This window comes from Primulina eburnea, chromosome 18, assembly GCF_022965805.1.
Source record: "Primulina eburnea isolate SZY01 chromosome 18, ASM2296580v1, whole genome shotgun sequence".
Lineage (NCBI taxonomy): Eukaryota > Viridiplantae > Streptophyta > Magnoliopsida > Lamiales > Gesneriaceae > Primulina > Primulina eburnea.
Window position 1 is genome coordinate 1,789,998 of NC_133118.1, and position 24,099 is coordinate 1,814,096.

General features: G+C 36.1%; 3 protein-coding genes across 3 annotated transcripts; 1 reads left to right on the forward strand and 2 right to left on the reverse strand.

The window, feature by feature from the left end:
- The first annotated feature begins 4,079 nt into the window (after positions 1–4,079).
- Positions 4,080–8,459, forward strand: LOC140819682 (aldehyde dehydrogenase-like). The gene is made up of 11 exons (XM_073179859.1): positions 4,080–4,221; positions 4,321–4,567; positions 5,246–5,314; positions 5,401–5,497; positions 5,677–5,883; positions 6,110–6,225; positions 6,321–6,425; positions 6,507–6,679; positions 6,780–6,870; positions 7,199–7,348; positions 8,053–8,459. Exons 2-11 carry the CDS (start codon positions 4,382–4,384, stop codon positions 8,281–8,283), a joined length of 1,425 nt encoding a protein of 474 aa, XP_073035960.1. The 5' UTR covers positions 4,080–4,221; positions 4,321–4,381; the 3' UTR covers positions 8,284–8,459.
- A 41-nt stretch (positions 8,460–8,500) lies between these two features.
- On the reverse strand, positions 8,501–10,390 carry LOC140819683 (uncharacterized). The gene is made up of 3 exons (XM_073179860.1): positions 10,019–10,390; positions 9,162–9,628; positions 8,501–9,054 (listed from the first exon to the last, which is right to left on the reverse strand). Exons 1-3 carry the CDS (start codon positions 10,190–10,192, stop codon positions 8,610–8,612), a joined length of 1,086 nt encoding a protein of 361 aa, XP_073035961.1. The 5' UTR covers positions 10,193–10,390; the 3' UTR covers positions 8,501–8,609.
- Positions 10,391–17,207: 6,817 nt separating this feature from the next.
- Positions 17,208–18,588, reverse strand: LOC140819902 (NAC domain-containing protein 2-like). Its single transcript, XM_073180173.1, has 3 exons — positions 18,327–18,588; positions 17,965–18,242; positions 17,208–17,839 (listed from the first exon to the last, which is right to left on the reverse strand). The coding sequence occupies exons 1-3, from the start codon at positions 18,493–18,495 to the stop codon at positions 17,405–17,407; spliced, it is 882 nt and encodes a 293-aa protein (XP_073036274.1). The 5' UTR covers positions 18,496–18,588; the 3' UTR covers positions 17,208–17,404.
- Positions 18,589–24,099: the final 5,511 nt, after the last annotated feature.

The following is a 24,099-nucleotide window of genomic DNA, read 5'->3' on the forward strand; positions in this document are numbered from 1 at the left end:
GGGTTCGAATTTTAAATCCGAATGAGATCTCTATAAATACCAAGACAGAAGAAAGTTGAAGTCGTCGATCATCCCTTTCAATTTTTTCTTAAATAAATATTGTAATGGTTTCTTTTAAAAAGTTCATGTATGTTTTATTTGGGGCTAATATGAGCAGTTAAACAAGTCATATCATCCCCTGCAGGAGGTAACTATTATAAAAAAATATTTAGTATGTTCGAATAAAATCACCAGGATTTTTCTTATCTCATATATTATTTTTAAATTAAATCAATTACTATATCCATTGAGGTAGAAAACAAAACAATGTTGTGTTGGGTGTTGTTGAAGAAATCTGGGTTGGGAACCATGAAGTTGTGACTGTGTGATCAGGTTGTGAGTAGCAGTTTGTAAAACCCGGTGGATACAACCCGGTGACATTTTGTTCAAAGAGGTGTAAGATTTATTTTATATTACAGAAGCATGATGAGCCATAAAGATCTACTGTAGGGGTGATCAAATTTTTTTATTAACCGCCCAAACCGTCCGAACCGAATTGCACCGCACCGTTTTTCATAATATTTTAAAAAAATCGCGATTAAAAATAGTAATCGTAAACCGCACCGCATACGTGGTTCGGTTATTTTTTTTGCCAAAAACCGCACCAAACCGCACCATCTAAACCGCTTGCCATAATATTTGGCCTAGAATTATAATAATTTGTAAACACTATATTCAAATTAAGAAGTTGTCATTCATTAAATCTCAACTCTCTTCAAAATTATTATTTTTACAAATAAAACTTATCTTCTTCTTAATTATTCTTCATATTAATATTTTATTAGATTATTTATTTCTTTTGATATAATATTTAGTTTGAAGTTTGAAAGTAGAAAAATGATAAAGTAGTATAAATGTCATTTTTGTTGTAAGTATGTTGTGTTGTTAAATTATTAACTTAGTTTTAAATCTTGATTATTGTTTTATCTATTTTTATCTTTATATGCTTTGAACAATAATTTATATTTGAAGACACTATATTGATTATTTTTAAATAAATTAAAATATATGTTCTAATATTTTTCATTAAAAAAACCGTAAACCGACCGCAACCGCTAAAAACCGTAATACTAATTCTTCATGTAAAACCGCGATTATTTTTTCAAAATACTAACCGACCGCATATGGCAATTCGGTTTGAATTTTTTTAAAAAAACCACAAAACCGCACCGTGATCACCCCTAATCTACTGTATGTAAACTGAAAAACTTGTTTAGTTTTATGCTTTTGAACGGTTTGATAAGTGTAACATCACATACTCAAATAAAAAAATAAATAAAATAGAAAATATAGTTAAAATGGAATAAAGACCGAATAGAAACAAATGTAAAACTAAACTATGACATTGAAAAAAAATGAACTAAGAATTATCTAAATATTAAGCAGCCATCTTAGATAAATGCCTGCCTATTCTGTCCTCTCATTCATCCAAACATTTCAGCTTTTTAGTGGTTAAAAGGTGTGATACCCGTGTCTCACATTTTAAAAATTAAAAATTTAAAATGAGTTTATAATAGGCTTACAATGAACTTATATATCAATTTGGGTTAATCATTTTCGTAAAAAATACGAAGTAGTTGCTATAGGGACCCATTAAGCAGTCACACAGGCGCGGGCTTGGACTCGGGGCGTGACAGAATGGTATCAGAGCCAGGTTACCAGCAAGGAACACCATGAAATAAGTGCTATGTGGGGCAAAGTTCTATGTGCTTGGGAGCCACCTCTTGAACCTGCGGGGCAAAGTGATACATGACGGGAGCCACCTCTTAAACCTGTAAGAGCCACCTCTAGATTCTCGACGCTGGTGGATCGAGTGGTTAAGCCGCGACGAGGACGTCACGTTCTGAAGGTGGTGAATGTGATACCCTTGTCCTACATCTTAAAAATTAAAAATTTAAAATGAGCTTATAATAATGGGCTTACAGTGGGCTTATATAGTAACTTGAGTTAATCATTTTCGTAAAAAACTAGGACGAATACGGAGTAGTTGCTATAGAGGCCCATTGTGCAGTTGTGATGACCATGTAACATGCAATATGGGAGTGCACCAATTGCAATTTAAAGACAACCGAAATCACTCCATTTCAGCATAAATCTCGATTGAGCACCTTGAACCAAAAAGTGGCCACATTCATCCGGGAGAGGTTGGTGCAATCCCCCACTGATTAAGCCATCAGCGTCATTCGTGGAGCCATCAACGCAGCGTCATTCGTGGAGCCATCAGAGCTTACCTTGTAGAAGATTATTTGCGCCTATAAAAAGGAGGGCTCCTCATTCGAAACTTACACACTCAAATTCTCGAAATCCTCTCTAGCAGCATCGTATTCTCGAAGCTCTTCGCCCTCTAGTAACAAAGCTCTGCCGCAATCTCACCGTTCACGTTTACGTTCCTTGAGAAGTCAGAATACGGTAAGTGGGTTTTTGCTACTACTTCATTTGGCATAATATATTTCGAAAATAGCTATGACTTTGAAAATTATATCGGCATGATATATTCGTTCTGCTTCGTATGTAACCTTTCTTTTTGGAATTTTCGTTTATTGAAAGTATGTTGAGTATTTGTAAAAGCACTGTAATGATTCGATTTAGAAATGGTAAAGGAAATTCCGAACTTTGAAATCTTTGTTTAGGCCCTGATGCGGTGGGTTATAATAACCGTTCCTTTGGCCTCGCCCCTTAGAGGAGTAACATATAGGGGACTGATCAGTTAAAAACCATAGAAAATGAGATGATTTCAGTGCTGTATCCGTTTTTTTTTTCTTGTATCTGATTCGACATGCTAAATATTGAAATTGTGATAATTCGTGTATATGTATAATCTCGATATTTTTCATGCCCGATTGGCCCCCCATTTACTGAGTATTTTCCCCGAAATACTCACCCCTTACTTTCCCACCCAGATAAGGATGAGAATCAAATTGAGGATGAGGAGCAAGAATACTTTTGGGGATGGTGAAGAAGCAGTCTAATTCGTGACCGATCGATTATTCAGTCTTATGTTTTCTGTATTTCGTATTTACGCTTCCGCATGTTTCTATTTCTTTCTGAGTTGTAAAGACGTTGAACTTTTGGGAGATTTATGATAATAAACTGATTTGGTATATGCTGTACTACGAGGCTAGTTGTCTTGCAGTTATGTGATTGCGAGATAACGCCGGTGTCGACTAACCCCTGTCTCGGGGCGTGACAGCAGTCACGCAGGCGCGGATCCGGGCTCGGGGCGTGACAAAAGAAGTAGATGAGTGCTGAGCCAATGATCAAAAATTTGTTTTTTCGCACAAACCGACAAGCAATATTTAGAATATATTTTAAAAGTTGGGTCCGAATTTTAAATCCGAATGAGATTTCTATAAATACCAAGACAGAATAAAGTTGAAGTCATCGATCATCCCTTTTAATTTTCTATTAAATAAATATTGTAATTGTTTCTTTTAAAGTTCATGTATGTTTTATTTGAGGCTAGTATGAGCAGTTAAACAAGTCATCTCATCCTATGCAGGAGATAACTATTATAAAAATATTTAGTATGTTTGAATAAAATCACCAAGATTTTGCCCCTCTCATATATTATTTTTAAATCAAATCAATTACTATATGCTTTAAGGTAGAAAACGAAACAAGATTTTGTTAGGTGTTGTTGAAGAAATCTGGGTTGGGAACCATGAAGTTGTGACTATGTGGTCAGGTATAACAGTTTGTAAAACCTGATGGATACAACCTGGTGACATTTTGTTCAAAGAAATGTAAGATTTATTTTATATTACGGAAGCATGATGAGATATAAAGATCTACGGTATGTAGGTTGGAAAACTTGTGTAGCTTTACGACGGCTCGTTAAGTGAAACATCACATACTCAAATAAAAAAATAAATAAAAATGGAAAATATGGGTGAAATTGAATAAGGACCGAACAAGAAACAAATGTAAAGTAAAACTAAACTAGGACACTGAAAAAGAAACTAAATTAAGAATTATCTAAATATTAAGCAGCCATCTTAGATAAATGCCTGCCTGACCTGTCCCCCTCATTCGTGTAAATATTTCAGCTTTTTAGTGATTTCCATGGTCAAAAGCGGACAAATTCTTTCAGATTATCCATAATCTTGTATGTCTATATATACACAAGCAAGCGGCCAGCTTTCCTTCACAAGTTCTCACTCGCACTATTTTGTAACTTCAAAGGTAACTAATCCAATATTTAACCAAACGTGTACGTTTAGTATTTTTCTATTTTATACATAATCTGCTGTACTTAAGCGTACGCATTATATTTTCACCCAGGAGTTTTATTTTTCATTGTTTGGAAGCGGGGGTCTTCAAGATTTTCTAGAAAACGGCGGTGATGGATGCGGAAGCAGCGGTGAAGGAGCTGAGAGCCACCTATTCCAGCGGCAAGACCAGGACTTTGGAGTGGCGGGTTTCTCAGTTGAAGGCCCTTTTGAAGATCACAGAGCATCATGAAGAAGAGATTATTCAGGCTCTGCGTTCTGATCTGAATAAACCAGAATTTGAAGCCTTTGTTTTTGAGGTGAAAGATGGAATGATGAATGCATAAAACTCTCATTTATGCACATATATTTGGCCTGTGCAAACAATATGTCAATTCTTGATTCCTGTTTTTTTTCAGGAAAAATGTCTTCTTGATTCTTTCTTTTTTTGGGGTTTTCAGTGAATGGCCCTGTGTCTCTTTTTTGGGTGGGAAGTGCAGCAGCAAATGGAGTCTTGAAAAAGTAGTAAAAGATGATGAACTAAGTTTGATGAAAGGATCATACAGTGCTATCGAATTTAGTTTGTCATGAAGTTCAGCATATAAGGATTCAAATCGATTTTCACACGATTGATTATCAAAAAACATGACCAAAAATTGATAAGCTAAGAACTACAGCAAAAAATAGGTGTGTGTTGAGGAAAACAACAGAAAACAATTCATTATTAGGGGGTTTTGGAAAAATGAATAATTTAATAATATTTCTAATAATTGTGGATAGTTACCTCTACCAAGTGCTATCATGATGTCTGTTGAAGTTTTTTTAGAAAATGAGTGGAAATAATTGAGTCAAAACTTGAAATTCCTTTCACTTTTCATGTTCTTCTTGCTGGTCCTTTGTTTCTTGTATTAAATATGATATACTCCAGCATGAATTTAATATTTATCATTAGCTTCTCCACAAATTAATTGTTCCAACTTGTGTTATTTATGACGTAGATTTCTGCAGTATCAGGAGCATGTAAGTTAGCTTTGAAGGAATTGCACAGATGGACGAAGCCAGAAAAAGTAAATTTGAAGTTTTTTAAAATATGGAAAAAAATTTATTGGCTTCTTATATTATCTTTTGAAGGGTTGTCTGATTATAAATGCAGGTGAAAACCTCCATGACTACCTTTCCTTCAACAGCTGAGATAGTATCGGAACCGTTGGGTGTCGTGTTAGTTATGTCAGCTTGGAACTATCCATTTGGTGAGTTTGTCCTAATTCAATCTTTATTTCTCTGTGTTTATTACTTGAATGTTTAAACATTTGTTTTATGTACTGTAACTCATTATTAGAGCAAATCTTGTATTTTAGTATTTAACTGACCCCAAAAACTCTGTTTTTGTATTGCTTTTTTATGCATATGATTCCGGTCGACCCCAAAGTGCTAGCTCTTGATCCGGTGGTTGGAGCTATTGCAGCTGGCAATGCTGTAGTAATAAAGCCTTCGGAAGTTGCCCCTGCCACGGCATCAGTGCTTGCAAAACTTCTTGGGGAGTATATGGATACTTCAGCAGTGAAAGTTATTAAGGGTGCTGTGCCCGAAACCACTGCATTACTTGAGCAAAAATGGGACAAAATATTTTACACAGGTGATAAAAAATTCAACTATATAATGATTTTATGTTATGAAGTAAGCTGTCATTAGATCACAAGTAGTTGATTTATCGACCCTTTAAATCAATTATCGCATTTCATTTCTTGTTAATAATATTCTTATCAAATGATGGGAAAAGAACATTTAATGTTTGTTGTTTGTGCTCCTCGTTATGCTTTCTACTCTAGGAAGCTAACATGTTTGACCAAATAACGTTATAGGGAACGGTAAGGTGGGACGCATCGTGTTAGCTGCAGCGGCAAAGCATCTTACACCTGTGGTTTTGGAGCTTGGTGGGAAATGTCCAACTGTTGTTGATACAAACATCGACTTAAAAGTAACAATCACTTTTTTATCTAACATATCCCTACATAATTTTTTTTATATGGAACCCTTGCTGGAAATCAATGTTCTTTGTTCTGCATTTGATAGGTTGCTGCTAGACGTATCATTTCGGGCAAGTGGGGATCCAATAGTGGACAAACCTGTGTTTCTCCTGATTACTTAATAACTACAAAAGAGCATGCTCCAAAACTGGTAAGCAACTCTGTTTTATTGAACCACGACACAAGTTGACTAATATTTACTAATTTTGCATGTGCTGTCATGGTTTCTTAGATAAATGCTCTTACATGTGAGCTTGAGAAATTCTATGGAAAGGATCCTCTGCAATCAAAAGACTTGTCAGCCATAGTAAATTCCAACCATTTTGATCGCTTAGCAAGGTTGGTAGATGATGAGGAGGCCTCTGGTAGGATCGTTCATGGAGGTCAAATGGATAAAGCCAATCTGTGAGTTCAACAAAGCAGTTTAGCGTTCTTTTCCTTCTTCAGAGTTGATGTTATGATTGTAGAATCCTAACCATGTTATTGCTTTCCTTTCGTTTTTCAGCAAGATTGCTCCCACTATAGTGTTGGATGTGCCAGCTGATTCTCTGATCATGAGCGATGAGATATTTGGCCCTTTACTTCCTATACTCACGGTAGAATACAATGAATCTTCTTGTATATTCTCTTTGCGAGATCAGCAGAAAGCATGTTTGTGTCACTTTTACCTCTAGATTACAGTTGTGCTAACCAAGAAATGGTGAAATTCTGGATGATATCATCTCGACATTTATTTATGGATGAAGAAGATAAAAGATCAAATGCGGTTGGTGAAAAGTTGAGCAAACTCATTAAAAAATGAACAATTCAATATATGAAGCATGCATTTTACCATTGCAAAGGAAATTTGTCTTATTTTCGCCTTAAGTTTGTTTCATCTGTTGACGTATTTAGTGTACTTATTTTGGTTTCCAGTTCACGAAGGTCGACAAAATTGAAGACAGTATAAATGAGATTAATGCTAGAGCGAAGCCACTTGCTGCATATATATTTACAAATGACAAAAGGCTGAAGGAGGAGTTCGTAAAAAACGTCTCTGCAGGGGGTTTGCTCGTTAATGACACTACTATACATGTAAGTCTTCCTTCTGGAGTTATAATTGTTGCAGAGACTTTTTAGTCTTGAACACATGCCAACACGAGATCAAGCAAGCAGATAAGCATTTTATCTTATATCTGGTACCATTTATGGTGATTAGCTCTATAGCATAATATAGAAGGCGACTTCCATGTACACTAGTAGTACTTGCTGCATACAAATTGCATGTGTAAATATTTATACAATGACACCTTACGAGTAATCGTCACGTGTTGCATTAAGCACTATTATGCTTCTTACCCAAGTAGAACATTTGGTTTACGTTCTGTACTTGAATGCAATAGATGTGGAGTCAAAATAGAATTGGGTAGTTGGAGCTCTTGATTATTTTTATGCATCACCAGTGGAGACATCTAAAGCTAATAGATATCAACATGCATGTTTTCTAAAAAACATTTCTCAATTTTATGTGGGAAGTTTGGATGTAGACGCAGTTTTAACGGAGTTCTTTTCTAAGCTGAACTTTTAAGTATTTAGCTCTTCTCGTTTCATTTTTAAAAGAGACAGAATCATAGCCCCAATGCAAAATTTCTAGCCTCTAGCTTCTGGATTTTTTTAGTGTGCTTTTTCCTTCTAGAAAAACACACATCCAAGCACTTTTTTGCTTACAGAAATATTGAGAGAGTGATGGTATAACTCGATTGACCAGAGTCATTTAACATTTTTTTTGTTAAACACAGCTTGCGGAGTCTGGTTTGCCATTTGGAGGAGTAGGAGAAAGTGGAATGGGAGCATACCATGGGAAACACTCTTTTGATGCTTTCAGCCATAAGAAATCCGTTTTACATCGTAGTTTTGCTGGGGATTTATCTGCTAGATACCCTCCATACACTACTAAGAAGCTGAAATTGCTGAAGGCGCTGATAAAGGGAGATATAATTGGTATTTTTCGTGTTTTGATCGGTTGGTAAGACTTAAATATATTTGGTTATACCTACATACAGATGGATGAACGCCTCGGATGCGTAACTGGTTTACTTTATTGTGCTTTTACTTGTTTGTATGGGCTTTTATGTGAGGATTAAACAATAATGTGGATGTTTGTGTGATTATTTCTTGAAGTAATAATGTCAATCAATTTGTTGAACTGTGTTTTAGCTTACCAGGTGAAAGAATTTAGTTCCAATATCCTTTACCAATGAATTACATGTGCTAAAAAGTGGATTTCTTGAAAACTCTGGTGTGATATTCCTAAATATCATTAAGAAGAAAAAATAACAATTGAAGTGGAAAAAAGTCATCTAGTATCCTGTAAAATATCAACAATATTGGACCGTTGTTCGTCTGTCAATTCCTTAGGGAACTCAACTGAGAATGTGATTATCAAATTTCCTCTTGTTTTCGGGTCCTTTTGCCTTGGCATGCCTTGTCCTTCTATGATCTTCTCATAACCTGGGTATATAACATCGTCGATTTCCACGCTTATGACTCGGCCCTCTAACAAAGGTACTGCTAGAGTACATCCGGTGAGAGCTTCTACCAATGGAATCTCTACTTCCAGTTGTATATCGTCTCCTTCTCGGCGGAAGGATGGGTGCTGTTTCTCTGCAACTACAAATATTACGTCTGCGGGGTACATCCCTTGTATCTCGTTTCCCATGCCTTCGAAGGTTATTTTTGTTCCTTTCCTCCATCCGGGCTTCACTTTTATGGTCAAAACTTTGTCTTCTTCTATTATTTGCCTAGCAGAAGCAACAAAAAAAATGGGTTTTTAGGGAGCGGCAAGTAAATCTTTATGCATAATGGTTTTGATTGTATCTTCTACTGAAACAAAAGTCTTTCCACTCACCCATTCTCTGTAACTGTGTCTGTTGTGATATTGACCTTCTTGATGCATCCGAAACACATCTCCTCGAGTGTGCACTCGAGTTCCTGCTCCATAGCAGGAGGTTTTACGAGCCCACTTGAGTTAGAATACATGATAAGGGTCGAACCCTTCCTACTCAGGCTTTTGGAGAGCGTGCGCGGAAGGGGAGACACCTGTTTTTCTAGGCTGTTTCTTCGGCTCATGGTCTTCGATAAGGAGGCTCTGGCTGGTGCCATTGTTGTTTGGTTCCTGCTAGTGCTTCTCGAGAGAGAAGAGTAGTTGTAGCTAGTGGTGCGTGTGAGAGGAGGGGGGCTCGATCGACCGGATTGGCTCACATGGCTATTGAAACTTTTGTGCTTGAATAAACCTCTGGTGGAACCGTTGCTATCGTGCCTTGATTCCTTCATTTCATTCTTGTTTCCTTTGTCTGAAGCTCTGTCTTTACGGCTCTGCAGATTTGCTATGCATGTCATCTTCGTGTCGAATACGTGAGGTAGTATAGAAATATATAATGTCATATTCGTTTTATGTAGGATCAGGACACATAGCTATAAAAATATATTAATAATTCATCCGTCGTAGCATAGAATCGAAAATCTCTTGTCGCCGCATAGAAAAGAAACGTATAAACCGAGATCGAATGTTCATTTCTAGCCATTTTTCATTGTCAGACAACAATCAATCACACGCATGATTCTGGAGCAAATCCTTCGTCGCCAAACTTCTTAACCGTCGTAAAAGAGCACAAAAACTCATGTCAACGCAGAAAAATGATTAAAATTACAAATGCTGATGGTTTTTTTCTTCATTTAGGACAAGGAAATATGTGCAGAAGATACCTTGCAATCTTTTTGAATGGATTTAGGCTTCGATTTCGACTCGATTTTCTTAGGGAATGATGATCTTTTCTCAGGATAACATTTGGAGACGAGGGATCTGCATGCTTTGCAGATGCTTCCAAATCCAAGAACATGAAACAAATCATGGGAATTTGTTCTTGAATGATCTCCCATTCATCAAATATTTATTTCAGAGAAACACAGAGAGATGAAGATCAAAATAATAGAATGGAATACAAATACACACACACACACACATATATATAGATATAGATATATATTGATAAAGGCCCTTTAATTTGGAGCAAATATAGAAGTTTGAGGAAGTTGGAAAGAAATATTTTCTTTCAGTACGTGAATATTTGACGCGTTAAAAATTATATTTGATAAATGTATTAAAAATCAGTCAAATTCAATGAATTTAAATATATATAATCTTGTTTGATGTTTTTACTGACAGCACATAAATAGAAAAATAAATTATCTGATCCGAATTCGGTATTTTAAAAATATAGGTTCGGATTTATTAGCCTTTTGGGTACAAAATGATTCTTCTCTAATTTCTCGTTTTTCTTGTGATTTTGCAATTTACTGTAAAGTAATTGTATTATATATTTGCTAATGCTGAGATCTTTAAAAATAAATTATATAATTAATTACATCAACTATACAATGCATATCGAAATAACAATAAATAAAATGTGATAACATAAATAGACAAATTTATTTATGGATGTTTGGATATTAACAACTCTTACATCACATCTTTTTCGACTTAGAAAAGTATCAACTAAAAACTTTGATTTATACAACCCTTGTAAAAACCTACTTTGACTTAAGACTTGTCTATTATTTAATCGAAACTTTTAGCATACTCTTGATTGTAGGTCGTAACTTCACCATCCGCATAATATTTAACATTTCTTATGTCAATACTACAAACACAATTTTTGACGTCTTTGTGTAAAAACTATCATTCAACTATTGTTTGAAGATCAACTCTCAAGTCGACATGTTCTTTTGATTTTAACTCTTGATTCGATGATTTTTAAGGAATATAAAAGTTGTACATCTTTCTCATCAACATTCCATAGAATTTGAAAAATAGTAATTTAAAAATGATATATATAAAAAACTGATTCAAGATGCTGTTCCTACCTGCCCATTAAATTTAACCAACGCCTTATTTTATCGCGGATGGGTGATGAGGATGGTCCATTTTGACAGCTCTATATTTAATTCAGTTTTTCATAATTGATGATATATATTTTCGTATGTGTTTTAAGGCACCGTGTGCTCAAGTTTTGAACACACGAGCAGTGAACATATTTTTTTTTGGTGTAGGGTCTCAGCAATCTCGAAATTTTATAAGGGTAGTACATGTGATTATGATAAATGAAAAATTTGCACTTAAATTGTAATAAGAATCCAACTGAATTATGCTAGTTTAGAGGATAATTATATTTTGTTTTTGTTTAGTTTTTTTCTTCCAAGATGACAAGTGATTATAGCTTGACAAGATGTTGTTGAGAGATAAGAAAGACTAGAAGATTGAGAAGGAGGACTGTCACGCCCCGAGCTCGGGCCCGCACCTGCGTGACTGCACAATGGGCCTCTATAGCAACTACTTCGTATTCGTCCTCGTTTACGAAAATGATTAACCCAAGTTGCTATAGAAGTCCATTGTAAGCCATTATAAACTCATTTTAAATCTTAATTTTTTTCGATGTGGGACAAGGATATCACAATCACCACTCCTTCAGAACGCGACGTCCTCGTCGCGACCTGACCCCTCGATCCACCAGCACCGAGAATCTAGAGGTGGCTCCTACAGGTTCAAGAGGTGGCTCCCGTCATGTAGCACTTTGCCCCGCAGGTTCAAGAGGTGGCTCCCATGCACGTAGCACTTTGCCCCGCATAGCACTTATTTCCCGGTGTTCCATGCCGGTGACCGGCTCTGATACCATTCTGTCACGCCCCGAGCCGGGCCCGCACCTGCGTGACTGCACAATGGGCCCCTATAGCAACTACTTCGTATTCGTCCTCGCTTTACGAAATGATTAACCCAAGTTGCTATAGAAGTCCATTGCAAGCCATTATAAACTCATTTTAAATCTTGATTTTTTTCGATGTGGGACAAAGGTATCACAATGACTCGTTCATCTTTCACCATATAACACCCAACAAGACAACACACCACACAACTACGTATTCAAGAAGGCTTGGGACATCAATTGAGACGCGATAATGAAAGACAAGGGTTAGTTGAATCACAAGACTGCGATAATAGAATTTACTCAGCACTCAGGAGAGGTAGTTAGTAAATAACACTAATGTGTTCTTGGCTTATAAATTGGAATATGTAATATTGTCAATTTAATATGGTTTACATGAATCAAAATTGAGTAAAATCTTGTACCTATAACCCGCTCAGATCGTGTAACCAGAATCATCCATACATAAAATATTGAAATAATATAATTAAAAAATATAATAATACAAAAAAAACAACTGGCAGACCATCCCACGCCGCCTCCGACCCAAACGGGTAACTAAAATAGTAAACCAACCCGTCTATTTTTCTTGACAAAGTGGTTGGCCTGACGGGATCGAGCAAGTATGACGGCTCTAATTAACTTTTCATTTTTTCTAATCTTTAGCACAAACATCTCCAATTTTTCAAATCATGAGCACATCCATCATTTCTGTATGTGTTTTCGGGGATCGTCTGCTCAAGATTTAAACACATGAGGAGTCGATAGATCATTTTTTTTCTTGTAGAGTTTTCAGCAATCTCGAAATTTAACAAGGATAGTTTATGCAAGTTTGGAGTAGAATTATGTTTTGTTTAGTATTTTGCTTACAAAATTACAAGTGACTATTGATTGATAAAATGTTGTTGGGAGATAAAGAAAGACTAATGGATTAGATCAATAGAGTTTGAACTTTAGATCAACTTGAAAAATTAAAATATGATGTTTATAGAGTTTGGGAAGACTACAACTTCCTTTGAAGTCATTGAAAGAGAACCATATAACGTACTTATATTATTTTCATGTTTGATTTGACGTCTGATAGGATATCGATATTGACATTAAAATAACGAAATTTACTCAGCGCTCGGGAGTGTGAGTGAATAACACTTAAGGGATCTTGGCTTAAAAATTAGAATAGGTAACATTGTCAATCTAGTATAATTTACATGAATGAAAATTAAGTAAAATCTTGTACTTAGAACCCGTCTCATATCGTATACTCAAAGCCATCCTCGAATGTCCGTATTATTTATTTTCTTTTAGTTTATATAAATATTAAATTGATTTTCTAAATAAAATTGAGATTGTTTTAAGTACATTTAAATTATTAATCATCATGGGAACGATATATACTCTAATAATCAAATACTAAAACTTGACAATAGTGCACTTGCGAGCTACAAAAATTCGAGACAGATTAACTCCAAATTATATCGACTCAACTTGTTTAAGTATAAGCGACCCAACGATTTATTCTTTAAAATTGTGTTTAATCGGTGTGATTAATCTGAGATAATATATAAGATCATTAATCCTGGTTCATCCAGTGTTTAATTGCAAAAATAAAAAGTCTTAAACTCAAATACTCGTTAACAATTGGATTTTGACATGATTTTTAATCCTTAATTTCAGTAAGGATAAATAAATCTATGGTCTGTGTAAATGGAAATAAAACTACAAAATTTCTAATAAATCATTCATATATTTTCTCTTCTATCATGTTAAATGAAAAAAAGGTAAAAATTTGTGTGAGACGGTCTCACGGGTATTTTGTGAGACAAATCTCTTATTTGGATCATCCATGAAAAAATGTTAATTTTTATGCTAAGAATATTATTTTTTACTGTGAATATCAGTAGGATTGACTCGTATCACAGATAAAGATTCGTGAGACCGTCTCACGAGAGACCAACTCATGCAAAATTGTGATTTTTTGTCCTCAAGTTTAATATAGTAATGGATATGTTAATTTACCCAATATATTAAAATATATTAAAAAAAAACCTAATCAAAACGTGTTTTCAGAGAAGTTTCTTTCATCAAACACGATTTATACATGTTTTTATGTGTTTGAATATAGGTCCGAATAATTTGTGAGTCATTTAGTTAAATCTACCTTTCAATCGATTTTTTAGCCAGCTAGATAGAATGGACCTGGAACATATCCAAGTCACATTTCGAGTGTTTGCCGAGTTAACCTTACTCATGCAAAATCCATGCGTATACATGCCAGTAGTCGACGATAATTAATTTTGTTCGAAATATGATGTTTAAACTGTTGTATATTGAATAAAAAATAAAAAACGGACCGAACATATATATTAACTATCTCTATTAGCAAAATCGATTGGAAGACAGCAACTCATATGTTCATATGAAAATATTTAAATTGCACTGTTAATGAAAGATTTAATTCAATTATTTTGGGACAAAAACTTGTCTGAGACGGTCTCACGAGTCGTATTTTGTGAGACATATATTTTATTTGGGTCATCCATAAAAAAATATTACTTTTTATGTTAAGACTATTAATTTTTATTGTGAATATCGATAAGATTGATCTGTATCATAGATAAAAATTCGTGAGACCGTCTCACAAGAGAGATACTCTTATTTTAGTATTGGAGTGAGAGACCAATTACATTATGGACCAACCTAGGACCATGGTTTAGTTTAGGACAAAAGGTGTACATTTGTTGCAATGACAAAAAGTTTCAACATTACAAATGAACGTGGCCACATATTCACAAGACAAAATTCAAGGCAACAGATCACCGTGTTCTTTGGCAAAATATCATCCATCAACGTGTAAATCAAGATTCAGGATTTATCTATTGTTTTTGTGAGGTGAAAAATATGACTTTATTTTTATAGTATATATATTGTGAGATAGTCTCGCGATTTTTTATCTGTGAGACGGATCAATCCTACTGATATTCACAATAAAAATAATACTATTAGCATAAAAAATAATATTTTTCCATAAATGATCCAAATAATAGATTCGTCTCATAAAATACGACATGTGATAACGTCTCACATAAGTTTTTGTTTTATTTTTAAAGTTTATCTCGATTTTTTTATATAGATAATATTTTGGTCATGTACAAGGATTATAATTTTCCCGTGGACCCGAGGTTTGTGGGAAAACCGCAAAACGGGGACGGAGGTCCTCAAATTTTTTCGAGCTTGAGTTCGGGTTCAAATTTTTTTTAAAATCTCTGAAATAGTTCGGGACTGATATGTAGATGCTATCCCCATCTCGAACTCGCCCGAAAATAATAATAATAATAACAAATATTGATACTAATATTAATATTATCATTAATAATAATAGATAATAATAAAGGTTTAGAGAATCTCTTAACCCGCATCCGTCTTACTCTATTAATATTTTTGAAACGTTGATGGGAGCAGGGATGGATATTTGATCCCCGCGGTTACAAAAGTAGGGATTTGGTGGGATGGAATTCGGGGACGGACATAAGGATGACTAACCCATCCCGCCTCGTTGTCAGTCATCCCGTGTGTTAAACGCATTTTCACAAAAATTCCTGTGAGATTATCTTATGACATAGTTTTGTAAGACAGATTTTCCAAACCGAAAAAAATTATTACTTTTTATGTTAAAAGTATTACTTTTATTTGAAAATATAGACCCAATCAATCCGTCTATTTGAAAATATAGATCGGGTCAATTAAAAAATTCAAACGACATTATATACATAATAATTAGATTCAAGCTTAGATGTACAGTTACATTAACATACACTTAAGGTGACATTTTTCTCTTTTCAAAGATAATAATGATAAAAAAATAATATCTAATTAGATTAAATGACAATTTTGTAATTTATTATATAAAATGGAAATTTGAGTGAAAGCTTAAGCATATATTTGCCTAATAATAAAATTAGTGATAATTTTTTTTCTTCTTCATTTTATAGCAATTCAAAGATTCAAAGTTAGACACATTTACTCTGAAACAAACATAAGTCAATGCCATTAAGTCATACAAATAGACATTTAACAAATAAGTGTGTGCTACAATAATATAGTAAGCTGACTAAAATAGTAGAGGAAGAAATTAAAAACCTATAGCCATAATATGATTGTAGTTATAATAGGTCTATTAGAATAAGTTTTTGAAATCTTTCAACTTGTATACCATTGCAAAAAACTTGTGTTAGACGATCTCATAGGTCGTATTTTCTGAGAAAGATCTCTTATTTGGGTCATCCATGGAAAAATATTACTTTTTATTCTAAGATAATTAATTTTTATTGCAAATTTCGATAGGATTGACTCGTTTAACAAATAAAGATTCGTAGATCGTCTCACAAGAGACCTACTCCTCATCTAATTAGATAAAAATATTAATTCTAGGACAAGAATTCGACTCAATTATATCTTTTGAGACGAATCTCAAATTTAAGATAAGATTTCGATTTTTTCGTGCAGACGTTGCTTGCACTGGTTAAGATCTTTCTGTTAGTCAAAAATTGAAATATGTCAAGATCTGGATCCGTGTGTGCACGGATAGTGTCGAAACCAAGATTTCGCCTCAATTATAACAATTACAATTTGTTCTTTGATGGGCAATTGCTTGCTGAGTGCAGATATTTCTGAGTCAAAAATTGACATATACCAAGATCTACACCCGTGCGTGTACGAATAACGTCGACCAAACAAAAATTTCAACTCAATTATAAAAAAATCGATTTCCACTATTAAAAAGAAAACGCATAGGGTCGTAATTCAATGACATAAAGAGGTGTTTGAGACAACTACTTTTTCAATAATTATCCGATTAGGATTAAATTTTTAAGGAATAAAATGTTTTAGTCAATTATTGCTGTATTATAATAAAAAATATGTTTTTATGAGTCAATCTCACGAATCTTTATCTATAACATAGATCAACCTTATCGATATTCATAATATAAAGTAAATTAATATCATAAAAAAATATTTTTAATAGATAATCAAAATAAAATATCCATCTCACAAAATACGACCCGAGATATCGTTTAACACAATTTTTTGTCCATAAGAAAAGTGTTATAAAAGTATCATACTCGCTTTGTAATAAAGTTAAGGTCGTGGAATTATATTATTTGTTGGATAGTAATTTCAATTAAATAACAAACAACTTCAATTTTCTAAAATTTCATTTTATATTAATAATAATAATAATAATAATATAAAATAAATATTCTAAACAACACAAATTTTACTATTAACACTTGCCCTACTACAAGGCTACCGTTTTACTATTTCTTCGCACGTGCACAGTCATAGACCACGGGTCTCCTGTGCCACTTGCGACGACTCCGCCCTCAGCTCCCCGCTAAAACGGCTTCCTCAGGTAAGGGAACATCTCCGCGGGCGGCTCCGGTTGGTAGAAGCCGTGGAACTGCGTGCCGAGAAGGTCCATCGGCGTGGTCGCGTCGAGGTAGTTGAAGTGGAATTCGAGGTTCGACCTCTCCCACTCGCTCAGCTTTGGCGCGCTCTCAACCTCCGCCGCGCTGGCGAAATCCGGCGAGAGCACGTGGCCGGAGCCGCTCGAGTCTGGGTTCAGACGAGGGATGGAGTCGGACACGTCCAGGGACATGAAGTCGTCGTACACCGCCGGGGAGCATTCGGCCAGCGACGTCACGATGACGGGCTTGATGTCCTCCTCTGGCGTCACTGCGTGCGTCATCTCTCGGGGGATGACGTGAGGCGCGTGCTTCTCAATCGTGCCCTTCTTGTTGTATATGCGGCATAGCACCCAGTCATCCAGCTGGAAAAGAAACAAACCACCAGCCGTCAGATTCATTCTTTAATCAATCCAAACCGTTGAAAAACCAACGGCAATCAGTATACTACGAGGAAATCCATACAGTAAAAAAGGCGCACTGAACCCACCCTCAAGCTGTTGTTCTTCTTGCGAGCGGATCGGTCCACGTCGGCGAGACGGTACTCGTGCATGATCCAATTGGTCTTCTCGCCTCTGGGAGCCTTCCCGGAGTAGAACACCAACGCCTTCTTGATCCCCATCGGCTTCGGGTTTCCGATGGGCTTATCAGCTCCGGTAGCCTTCCAGTATCCACTCCCCGCCGCGCGATTAGGCCTCGAGCCATTCGGATACTTCCGGTCCCGCGGGGAGAAGAAGTACCACTCTTTCTCACCGTACAGAGCCAATCCTGCTCGCAACAATAAATTAACAAACTCAGATTCTAAACCAATCGGGATTGAATTGAATTGAAAGAGTTCAATATGAAATTTACCCGGAAGCTCCCACGGATTGTACTTGTACAGGTCGATCTCGGCGATAATCGGCACAGAAATCTTCTGTGAAGCGCATTTCCGGCACAAATAATGCATCACCAGCTCATCGTCGGTGGGGTGGAACCTGAATCCGGGGGGCAACTGCATCTGCAAATCGGCGGCCGCCATTTCTCGGATATAAAAAAAATAACAGTCAATTGAGCCCTAGAAATTCGGAGATGGGAGAGAGGAAGGGGGTTTCGTGAAACTTAGTCCGCAAGGGGGAGAGGGTATATATAAGGGGAATGGGAGGGACACGTGGCGGGGGTGGCGGCGGTTCTAGAAGACACGTGGGCGATAAGGTTGCCAGGGACACGTGGCGGGTTCTGGAGAGGGGTTTGGGTGATGTCACTGCTTGCGTCACCCGTTTTGGAGGGACTCGCTACGTGTTAGTTTCGGTTGGGTGTGACTGAGGACGCGTTCGGTTTGGGTGTTATGCTGCAAGAACCGTGGGATTTACATGTATCCGTTGTGAAATCGGTTCATTAATGAACCGAGGTAGTGAAAATATGTTTTGGTTTGATTGTTGATAAAATTCGAAAAAAAAATAAGATCTATTTGTTTCATTGAATAAAAAAAATCAGAACAAGAGTATTTTAAATTAATTAGTTACTAAATCACGGTTTTCGGTTCAGTTCGGGTTGATTCAATCTAGAATATCGTCTTTCGATTCTGATTTTCTTTCAAATAATTTGAATAAAATTAAATGTTGTGAATATAATTAAATGTGGGTACAGACACCACATGATTTAAACCATGACAAAAACTTGTGTGAAACGGTCTCAGGAGTCGTATTTTGTGAGGCATATCTCTTATTTGGGTGATTCATGAAAAAATATTAATTTTTTATGCTAATAGTATTACTTTTTATTGTAAATATCGGTAGGATTGACCCGTCTCACAGATAGAAATTCGTGAGATCTTCTCACAAAAGACCTACTCTTTAACCATACATAGTCTTAACATTACAAGATTAACATTAATATATTTTAAAGGCAAAAACTTGTGTGAGACGGTCTCACGGGTCGTATTTGTGAGACGGATCTCTTATTTGGTTCATCAATGAAAAAGTATTATTTTTTATGCTAAGAGTATTATGAATATGGATAGGATTGACTCATCTCACAGATTAAGATCCGTGAGACGATCTCACATGAGACCAACTCTATTTTAAATGGGTTCAATAAGCCTCTCTTGCGAATAATTCTCTTTATATTTATAAAATCATATGATTATATAATAATAATCAGTTGGATTTTGTATGGTTTTGATGTATTTAATCTAAATTTTGAATTAAATAGATTTTTTTATCTGCTTTATTTTGTTTAAAAAAAATCATAAGATATCATCCATATTCGAATAAATTTCACATAAATATTTATGACATTGTTTGGTTTCTGAAAAAGAATTGAATACAAATATACTAAGATAGCAATCGTAACATGATAATGTGATTGTTGTACATTTTAAAAAAATCAATTTACATTATTATTGTCATATATAATTTTTGATAAAACGACGAACAATTCATTTAATTTTTTTTAGACATGTAGTATAATAATTAGGTGTTGGTGAGAGTCGACATATAGGACAAAAGAGAGGCAAGGGGGTGGGGTTGGGGGTGTCTAGATGAAATGAACCATGTGAGTTGCAGCAGCCCTTTTTTCAGTAGTCCACTTTGGACTAATTTAATAAAGGTCCCAAACTCTTCACTACATAAATAAAAGTGTAGGCGGCACACTTTGTATCTATCTTGGATAAATTTAGCTTTGAAAAATCTCTTAACTCGAATATATCAAAAATAAGGCAAAAACTTGTGTGAGACGGTCTCATGAATTGTATTTGTGAGACGGATCTCTTAATTAGATCATCAATGAAAAAATATTATTTTTTATACTGAGAGTATTACTTTCTATTTTGAATATGGGTAAGGTTGACCCGTCTCACGGATTATGACCCTCCGTGAGACAGTGTCACATGAGACTCACTCCAGAAACAAAATATGTTTGCGTTCTCTGAACTCACATTATTTTCTCAATAAAAATGGTTATAAATATTAAAAATATAGTAATGATGTATAATATTTTAGTATCAAATGTTTCAGATTTTATATTAATATATAATTTTTTTAGTATCCAAATATGTACAATAGATATTGATATTAATGACAATTGTTTTTTTTGGATGAAAACGAGTACAAAATATCGAAAATATGATACTGACATATGATATTTGAGTACCAAGCACACATTATTTTTTATAATAATTCATTTTTCTGACATAGGGCTTTGGGTTTTCGAAACATATTTTTTTTATAATAGTAAGTTCTCGGGCAAGAATGTTGCACACGACTTATTCGATGCGATTTATTTAATTAGCGTAATTTGCAGACTATTGTGTTAGTTAGATGTGTGTGCATCGAATGATAACGGCGAGGATTTTTAAAAATTGATAATTGTATTTGTTCGAAGTATATAATTGATTCATGAGTTGAGATGATAAATTGAGATATAAAGGGTGAGATTTTTGTGAGAAGTGTGTTTGATCAAATTTCATAGAAATAAATTCATTTGCTCGTAATCTTCCTCAATTAAGGTTTTAGCAAGATTCTTGCCAAAAGACCATTTTGGATTTTAGTGTTTGCAAAAAAAAATAAAAATAAATAAATAAATAAATATTTTGAAATAAGGCAAAATTACATCTTTACCATTTTATTTAAATTTAAACTATTAATTTTTCCCGAATATTCGATAGGTTTGTTCTGCAACTAACTGAACATCCAATTGAAAGTGGCGGCCAAATTGAGACTATATATTTCCATACTTTAAACTCACGCCTCCTACCCTAAGAGACCTAGGGTCTCTCCATCAGTACACAAACACACACATCACATGTTTTGAGAGCAAAGCGTGTGAACTTTGAGGGAGATTTCAGCAAGGTCTTCTTTTCGCCAACGTTCCTCGCATCGCAAGTTATTTTTCGTTCGTGAAATACGCAAATGCACGCCTTAATCTTCCTTCACTCATCATTCATATCATATTATATGTTTTAATACATGTGGGCAGGAAAACATGATTCGCATTATTTTATTTTCGTTTTTATGGCAAAATATGAATAAAACTTGAGTTTTTATGTTTCTAAATTCATGATTTTGATGCACAAAAGGACTGTCATGATAGAGCTATGAGAATAGACGTTTTTCAACATGTTTTAAGGGTCCATAGTTGCATGTTGAAGGGCTGGACAATAGGAATGCAAGAGCTGAACGAAAACTTGTTTCGAATTTGGGTTCTAGAATGGCACGGTTGTGGGCTGCTATTGGAACGTGTTCAGGGGTCCTATTAGGGTCTATTCATGGTCCTAGGCTGATTGAGGGAAGGTTGGTTCGAAGGGAAAGGGTTGTAGCATGTTCCTTGGGCGTGCGCACCATGTAGGGCTCGGGGGCTGTGGGTTCTAGGCTCCTAAAGATCGGTCCAGCAGGGTCTCTAGGGGTCGGTCATGGTCCTAAGAGGGTTTGTTAGGGTCTGGAGATGGTGGTTAAGGGCTAGGATCGAAGGGCTTGAACTTGGCTAGGGCTAGGGTTTGGTTCGATTTAGTGAAGAATTTCCAGCAAGGTTATAGGCTTGTTCAAAAGTCTTAATTGGCTTGATTTGGGTTTCATAGGGTATGGTTAGGTGTTAATAAGCTATGGTTCAAGTTTGGTTAAGTTTCGAGTCGATTCAAATATAAATCGAGACGTGCGTTTAAGTTCTAAAACGAATTGAGAAATTAGATGAGGAACTTAAGTTTACTTCTAAGAAATATTTATGTGTGTATTCTAAGGTGTTATGCTAAGTTTTGATGGATTCGGATTGTCGTTTTAAGGTCCAAAGATAAATTGGGAAATTATGATTTCGGGGGCAAAACGGTCATTTTACACCTGAAAAATTTTAGACGTCTTGGAAGTGCCTTAAATGCAGTGATGAATTTTAAAATGGTTACTTTAAATGTTTATGAAATTTTATGCCGAAACGATAATGCTAAAAGACATGTTGCATACTTGGTTTAAAAGGGAAATGATATATATACACATGAGTTTTTATAAGTGATGAGTATAATAAAAATTTGACGGGGGTGACTTGATTGTGACTAAAATAAAAGGATATATATGATGATATGTAAGGCCGATTGATACCCCTATAAGGGCTCGGGTCCTGGAGGACCCGGGAAATGCCATTGAGTAGCCCCTATAGAAACCGGGAGGGCGATTGTTACCCACGCGACTGGGCGCTTCATGCATGATCGGGTATTTACTTACCTCCCGAGCAACTAGGGACCGGGCTTTCATGCTGAAGCCGAGGGCTCAATACTCGAGTAACTTACTTAGAGGATCTTACAGATTGTAAGGCAGAAAGCGACTGGGCGGGAAGTCAACGTCTTCCGCCTGAACGTATCCCCGAAAATATGGAGAAGAAAGGGACTGGACATGCAGTCAACGTCCCTTATTCTTGGAGTACCCACGAAGCTATCGGGTAGAAAGGGACCCGACAGGCCGTCAACGTCCGAGGGTACAGGTAGTAGGTGAGCACACGCATCAAGGTAGCCCTAGCTTCTCTTCAAATAGCAGGTATCGTTGACATCACAAGAGGTCTAAAATTTCTTCACTCTCAAGCATCCATACATATTGCTTTAAGTTCCCTCTCGACAACCCTGCTGACTTAAGCATCGGAGTGGTCACGCCGGACACCCTTCCGGCGCCCATTCACGAGTTCCTTTCATTGTTTGCAGGTCACGATCGAAGCCATCTACCTTGCTCATTTTCCTAAACAACACTATAAATTCTTGATTTGATCCGGTGGAGCACCCGACCCTGCTCATCCATTTTACCCGGATCACATCATTGGCGCCGTCTGTGGGAACTTGAGACTAAGGCGTTGATATGGCTCACATGAGAAAAACTAACCAGAACACTTCTCGGGTCCAGGGAGTTGACGCGAATCATTCAAGACAAGAGGACGCCCCTCCCGATCTTATCACTATGACTCCAGCGGAGTTTGATAGACGCATTAACGAAGCCATAGAGAGAGCTATGGCCAGGCGGGAAGCTTCCCACCATGATATACCACTCGAGAAAGAACCAGAAAAAGAGCAGGAGCAGCAGCAAGAATTGAGGGAGGAGGAGAAGAGGGGAGAAGTGGAGGAATCCTCTGCTGGTTCTAAGTCACCAACGATGGTCGAGGAAATGCTGGAGTTAAAACAGAAAATGAAAGTCCTGGAAGGACAGCTGGAAAATCGTGGTTCTTCTCGGACGTCTGTCAAAGGACGCCCGTTTGCTGAAGCTATCATCCGGGAACCTCTTCCTGGAAACTTTAAATCTGCTAAAGTAAGGGCGTATGATGGAAACGAGGACCCGGAAGAACACCTGGCCAGGTTCGAGAATATGGCTATGCTGCACTGTTACACTGATAGGATCAAGTGTAAAGTGTTTTTAACCACGCTGGTGGACTCAGCTCAGAGATGGTTTGACGGATTGGCTCCATTGAGTATTAAATCATTTGAGGACTTTCAGAAAGCCTTCTTACACCATTTCAGCAGCAGTAAGAAATATAAGAAAACTGCTTTCAGTCTGTTCGAAGTGAGACAGGGACCGGAGGAAAGTTTGAGGATGTATATCAAGAGGTTTAACAAAGTGGCCTTGGATGTGCCAACTTGTGCTGCAGAGACAAAAACTACTGCCTTCACTCAAGGCCTAAA

What these genes read in the sequence shown, in the direction of transcription:
- LOC140819683 (XM_073179860.1), bottom strand. Translation starts at nt 10,192, where the DNA reads ATGGGAGATCATTCAAGAACAAATTCCCATGATTTGTTTCATGTTCTT. An exon ending in CCATTCAAAAAGATTGCAAG is followed by an intron (nt 9,629 to 10,018) that starts GTATCTTCTGCA and finishes GCAAATCTGCAG; the next exon opens with AGCCGTAAAGACAGAGCTTC. An exon ending in GACACAGTTACAGAGAATGG is followed by an intron (nt 9,055 to 9,161) that starts GTGAGTGGAAAG and finishes TGCTTCTGCTAG; the next exon opens with GCAAATAATAGAAGAAGACA.
- LOC140819902 (XM_073180173.1), bottom strand. Translation starts at nt 18,495, where the DNA reads ATGGCGGCCGCCGATTTGCAGATGCAGTTGCCCCCCGGATTCAGGTTC. An exon ending in CAATCCGTGGGAGCTTCCGG is followed by an intron (nt 18,243 to 18,326) that starts GTAAATTTCATA and finishes TGTTGCGAGCAG; the next exon opens with GATTGGCTCTGTACGGTGAG. An exon ending in AGAAGAACAACAGCTTGAGG is followed by an intron (nt 17,840 to 17,964) that starts GTGGGTTCAGTG and finishes TTTCTTTTCCAG; the next exon opens with CTGGATGACTGGGTGCTATG.
- LOC140819682 (XM_073179859.1), top strand. Translation starts at nt 4,382, where the DNA reads ATGGATGCGGAAGCAGCGGTGAAGGAGCTGAGAGCCACCTATTCCAGC. An exon ending in TTGAAGCCTTTGTTTTTGAG is followed by an intron (nt 4,568 to 5,245) that starts GTGAAAGATGGA and finishes TTTATGACGTAG; the next exon opens with ATTTCTGCAGTATCAGGAGC. An exon ending in CTTTACTTCCTATACTCACG is followed by an intron (nt 6,871 to 7,198) that starts GTAGAATACAAT and finishes CAGTTCACGAAG; the next exon opens with GTCGACAAAATTGAAGACAG.